Consider the following 6,000-nt stretch of genomic DNA (forward strand, 5'->3'; position numbering starts at 1 on the left):
TGGAATCATGTAGTAACCAAAAAGTGTTAACTTCTATGGGCTAGGTGGGACGCTAGACACAGCCAGTGAAATATCAGGGCGACAAATTCAAAAACAACAAAATGTCATAATTCAACTTTCTCAAACATACAACTATTTTACAACATTTTAAAGATACAGTTCTCCTTGATGTAACCACATTGTCCGATTTCAAAAAGGCTTTACAGCGAATGCAAAACATTAGATTATGTTAGGAGAGTACATAGACAAAACTAATCACACAGCCATTTTCCAAGCAAGGACATGTGTCAATAAAACCCAAAACACAGCTAAATGAAGCACTAACCTTTGACGATCTTCATCAGATGACACTCCTAGGACATTATGTTACACAATATATGTATGTTTTGTTCAATAAAGTTCATATTTATATCCAAAAACAGCATTTTACATTGGCGCGTGATGTTCAGAAAATGTATTCCCACCAAAACATCCGGTGAATGTGCACATCAATTTACAAAAATACTCATCATAAACGTTGATAAAATATATAACAATTATTTAAATAATTATAGATAGACTACCCCTGGGTGCAACCGCTGTGTCAGATTTTAAAATAGCTTTATGGAGAAAGCACATTTTTCAATATTCTGAGTACATAGCTCAGCCATCATGGCGAGCTACTCAGACACCCGCCAAGATCGGGGCAACCTAAACTCAGAATTAGTATTAGAAATATTCTCTTACCTTTGCTGATCTTCATCAGAATGCACTCCCAGGACTGCTACTTCCACAAGAAATAATCCATATTTATGTCCAAATACCTCCGTTTTGTTCGTGCGTACAGATCACTTATCTAAAGGCATAACGCGCGAGTGCGGAACCAGAGACGAAAAGTCAAAATGTTCCATTATCGTACTTAGAAGCATGTCAAACGCTGTTTAAAATCAATCTTTATGGTATTTTTAACGAAAAATTGCTATAATATTCCAACCAGACAATAGCGTATTCATTCAAGGAGAAAAAGAAGGAACAGCGTGCTCGCGTGACCGTGCATATCCAATCCCTTTGTTGCCAGGCAGTCCACTCAGAAACTGAGCTCCTATTATCTGCCCAGTGACAGGAGAATGCTCAAACCACTTTCTGAAGGCTTTAGACAGCCAATGGAAGCCTTAGGAAGTGCAACGTCCCCCACAGACACTGTAGTTTCGAAAGGGACTACAAAGAAGAACTACAATTCTCAGATCCTCCACTTCCTGGTTGACTTTTTCTCAGGTTTTTGCCTGCCATATGAGTTCTGTTATACTCACAGACACTATTCAAACAGTTTTAGAAACTTCAGAGTGTTTTCTATCCAAATCTACTAATAATATGCAAATATTCTAGTTTCTGGGCCAGAGTAGTATCCTGTTTAAATTGGGTACGTTTTTCATCCGGCCGTGAAAATACTGCCCCCTAGCCCAGACAGGTTAAACAAATCAAAATATATTTTATATTTGAGATTCTTCAAATAGCCACCCTTTGCCTTGAGGACAGCTTTGCACACGCTTGGCATTCTCTCAACCAGCTTCATGAGGTAGTCACCTGGAAGGCATTTCAATTATCAGGTGTGCCTTCTTAAAAGTTAATTTGTGGAATTTCTTTCCTTCTTAATGTGTTTGAGCCAATCAGTTGTGTTGTGACAAGTTAGGGGTGGTATACAGAAGATAGCACTATTTGGTAAAAGACCAAGGCCATATTATGGCAAGAACAGCTAAAATAAATAAAGAGAAATGACAGTCCATCATTACTTTAAGACATGAAGGTCAGTCAATACTGAACATTTCAAGAACTTTGAAAGTTTCTTCAAGTATGGTCGCAAAAACCATCAAGCGCTATGATGAAACTGACTCTCATGAGGACCACCACAGGAATGGAATACCCAGAGTTACCTCTGCTGCAGATGATAAGTTCATTCGAGTTACCAGCCTTAGAGATTCCAGCCCAAATAAATGCTTCACAGAGTTCAAGTAGACACATCTCAACATCAACTGTTCAGAGGAGACTGTGTGAATCAGGCCTTCATAGTTTAATTGCTGCAAAGAAACCACTACTAAAGGACACCAATAAGAAGAAGAGACTTGCTTGGGCCAAGAAACACGGGCAATGGACATTAGACTGGTGGAAATCTGTCCTTTGGTCTAGAGTGCAAATTTGCGATTTTTGGTTCCAACCGCCATGTCTTTGTGAGACGCAGTGTGGGTGAACGGATGATTTCTGCATGTGTATTTCCCACAGTAAAGCATGGAGGAGGAGGTGTTATGGTGTGGGGGTGCTTTGCTGGTGACACTGTCTGTGATTTATTTAAAATTCAAGGCACACTTAATCAGCATGGCTACCACAGCATTCTGCAGCGATACGCCATCCCATCTGGTTTGGGCTTAGTGGGACTATCATTTGTTTTTAAACAGGACAATGATCCAACACACCTCCAGGATGTGTAAGGGCTATTTTACCAAGAAGGAGAGTGATGGAGTGCTGCATCAGATGACCTGGCCTCCACAATCACCCGACCTCAAGCAAATTGAGATGGTTTGGGATGAGTTGGACTGCAGAGTGAAGAAAAAACAGCCAACAAGTGCTTAGCATATGTGGGAACTCCTTCAAGACTGTTGGAAAAGCATTCCAGGTGAACCTGGTTGAGAGAATGGCAAGAGTGTGCCAAGCTGTCATCAAGGCAAAGGGTGGCTATTTGAAGAACCTCAAATATAAAATATATTTAGATTTGTTTAACACATGATTCCGTATGTGCTATTTCATAGTTTTGATGTCTTCACTATTATTCTACAATGTAGAAAATAGTAAATATAAAGAAAAACCCTTGAATGAGTAGGTGTTCTAAAACTTTTGACCAGTAGTGTAGATATTATGTGTAGTGCATGTTCCACGGTCTAATGTTCAACAGTTGCATAGGCTATGTACATGCCTGTGTTATTTATCACTCTGTTTCCCTCTCAATCTCCTGTCTACTCTTAGAAGCCCTTTTTTTAGTTCTCCTTTATTCTGCCTGTGACTCTCCCTTACCCTCTCTAATGCTGCTTAATGACCCTCTTCACTCACAGGGCATCTACAGCTGCATCCACGGGGTTCAGATCGAGGAAAAGAGCAGCTCAGCTCTCGACTCTCCATCGGTCACCATGAACAACACCCAATCCAACATCCTGCGTCTGCTCCGAACCGCTAAGAACATGGCCTCCCTGTCCGGGGTTAACGGCTCACCTCACAGCGCCCTGGACTTCATCCGTCGTGAGTCATCCGTCTACGACATCTCCGAGCACCGCCGCAGCCTGGCAGGTCACTCGGATTGCAAGCCTCCGTACATGCCGGAGGATAACATGTTCAGTGACTACATCAACGAGGTGGAGAGGACGTTCGGGAACCTCCACCTGAAGGACAGCAACCTGTACCAGGACCACTACCTGCACCACCATGGAGGCTCTGCCCTGGGGCTCAGCGGCCCACCACTTAACAGACCCCACAGCCTGGGCAGCAACAGCTCTCTGGAAGGGGGCATGTTTGACTGTGACAGTTTAGGTGGAGGAGTGGCACCCATCTTCACCACCCAGCCACGCTCTGCCCTGACCCACAGGAACATGAGTAAGTTTGACCTGATTGCCAGTCAGAACCCCCCCTCCGGGCCGGGCTTCAAATCGGGACTTTCAGACCTGTACGGAAAGTTCTCCTTCAAGGGAGGGGCCTCCAGCTCAGGTTACATCCCCGGGCACGACAGGTACTGTGGGGGAGGGGGCAGAGAGGATGACGGAAACATCCGTTCAGACGTTTCAGACATCTCCACTCACACTGTCACCTACGGGAACCTGGAGGGCAACGCTAAAAAGCGTAAGCAGTATCGCGACAGCCTGAAAAAGAGGCCCGCCTCGGCCAAATCGAGACGAGAGCTGGATGAGATTGAGCTGGGCTACCGCAGAAAGCCCTACCACACGGGCTACCACCACTACCACGGCCACCGCTCCTCCTCCCCGCCCCTACTGGCCTCCGAACGCAAGAGAGGAGGAGGCGGCAATGCAGGGAGCACATCCTACCTGTTCCGAGACAAAGAGAGTGTGAGGGATTTCTATTTGGACCAGTTCCGCCCCAAAGATGGTGTCCCCCAATGGGAACATGTGGATCTGACAGACGGTCCTGGAGGGGGGGGTGGAGGGGGCGGGGGGAACTGCACCAGTTTGGTGTCAGTGGACGACTTCCTGAAACAAAATAAACCCAAGAAATCAGAGTCTAAGAGTGGGGGAGGCACATCAGGGGCGGGGTTGGCAGGAGGAGACTGGGAGTGTCGTAACTGCCGTGCCAGCGGAGGAGGGGGGAAGCAGATGTTGATGCATGGCAGCGGGGCGGGGGAGAGGGGAGGCGGGTACGGTGGAGGGGTTAGTTGTGGATCATCGGGGGGTGGAGGGAACAGCCGTCCCAGCTCTGCCACCTGCATGCGCTGCGAGGGCTGCAAAAAGACAGGCAACCTGTACGACATCAGTGAGGACAACAACCACCTCTTGGAACAGATGGGGGGTGGGAAAGTCGGAGGCATGGGGGCTGTGGGGTTAAGTGGAGGTGCCCAGCCTCAATCTCAAGCCCAGCGTAGGAAGTCTGCCGGCTTTGGAAAGCCCCTCCGACGGCAACACTCGTGCGACACCTTCGTAGACCTTCAGAAAGAGGAGGCAGTCGGAGTCAGGGGGGTCATGGGGGATCTAGGAGGGGGCAGTGGGGGCATGGGGGGTGCAGGAATGAGCGGGATGTTGCCTCCTCCCAGAAGTGTTAGCTTAAAAGAGAAGGAGCGCTACATGGAGGGTGTTAGCCCTTTCGCCCACATATTTGAGAGGCATGGAGGCTCAGAGAGGGAGAAGGAGCGAGACAGAGACCCCCTGTTCTACAGTGGTGAGATGGTCAAAGAAGCAGGGTCGCCGTTCGGCTTGTTCCGAGGTGGCGAGGGCCTTCACCGCCGCTCAGTGGGGGAGAGGGACATGAGGGACAGAGAAAGAGCCATGATGGAGGGCGGTGGAGGAGGAACCTACTCCTTATCCAAATCTCTCTACCCGGATAGGGTCAACCAAAACCCCTTTATTCCAACCTTTGGTGACGACCAGTGTCTCTTGCATGGCGCCAAACAATACTACATGAAAAAGCAACAGCAGCAGCAGATGCCCCCCAAAAACAGCCGAAGTGACTTCCGGGGCTCCGTGGGTGTGACATCTTTCTTGCCAGCGACTGCCACTGCTGGGGTCATGTCCACCGTGGCCCCCAGGTTCCCTATGGAGCTGTGTCTGGGAGGGAACCTCCACGGCTCCACGCTGGGTGTGGGGCCAATACAGCGCCCGTTCAATGGCAGCAACGGGCACGTGTACGAGAAACTCTCCAGCATAGAGTCAGATGTGTGAGAGAGGAGACTGGGTGGGGAGGCATGGAGGGAGAGAGGGATGGCATTAGTCCCGGGAAGTCAGGGATGATGAGGCACCACTGTCCACATTGCAACCGCAACACTTTTAACAAGGAAGGAGAACAGTCAGGGAAGAGAAGATGAACGACAGAATGGTGAAAAGGTTCGACAGAAGAGAGCAGGGTGAGTTAGAAGGAAAGATGGGGACATTCATGCCCTGTTATTTTGTTACAAAACAATGAATTCAAGAGGTGACACGTGGGTAGGGTTATGTTAACTCTATTATTTATTTGGCCGTTGCCATCAACACACTCAAAAAGAACACAAAAGTGACACCTCAATGTGATTTTGCAAGTTTGAGCCAAATGGCTTAGAGTCACACCTACAGAGTGATTATGAGAAGGGAATGTGAGTGAGTAGTGAAGTGTCCATCTGGTCAAGTGTTATTAGAGAAAGGAGAAGTTGTCATGACTCATGTTTATGATAGCTCTGAGACCGAAAATGAGTTTGTTGGAAGACGATGGCCGTGTTTAGCCCCTGCACTAACTCTCCCTCTTTTTGCCTCTACACTCTTAGAGAAAAGGGTTCCAAAAGGG

The 6,000-nt window shown here is 47.6% G+C and overlaps 1 protein-coding gene across 2 annotated transcripts in view; it reads left to right on the forward strand.

The window, feature by feature from the left end:
* grin2ba (glutamate receptor, ionotropic, N-methyl D-aspartate 2B, genome duplicate a) overlaps positions 1-5,640 on the forward strand; it is a 93,072-nt gene extending 87,432 nt beyond the window's left edge. For both annotated transcript variants that reach the window (XM_029763419.1, XM_029763428.1), the window contains exon 17: positions 3,081-5,640. In XM_029763419.1, coding sequence (XP_029619279.1) covers positions 3,081-5,405 — 2,325 coding nt within the window. In that variant the 3' untranslated portion in view covers positions 5,406-5,640. The remainder of the gene's footprint in view (positions 1-3,080) is intronic.
* The last annotated feature ends 360 nt before the right edge of the window (positions 5,641-6,000 follow it).

Source organism: Salmo trutta, chromosome 1 (assembly GCF_901001165.1).
Source record: "Salmo trutta chromosome 1, fSalTru1.1, whole genome shotgun sequence".
Lineage (NCBI taxonomy): Eukaryota > Metazoa > Chordata > Actinopteri > Salmoniformes > Salmonidae > Salmo > Salmo trutta.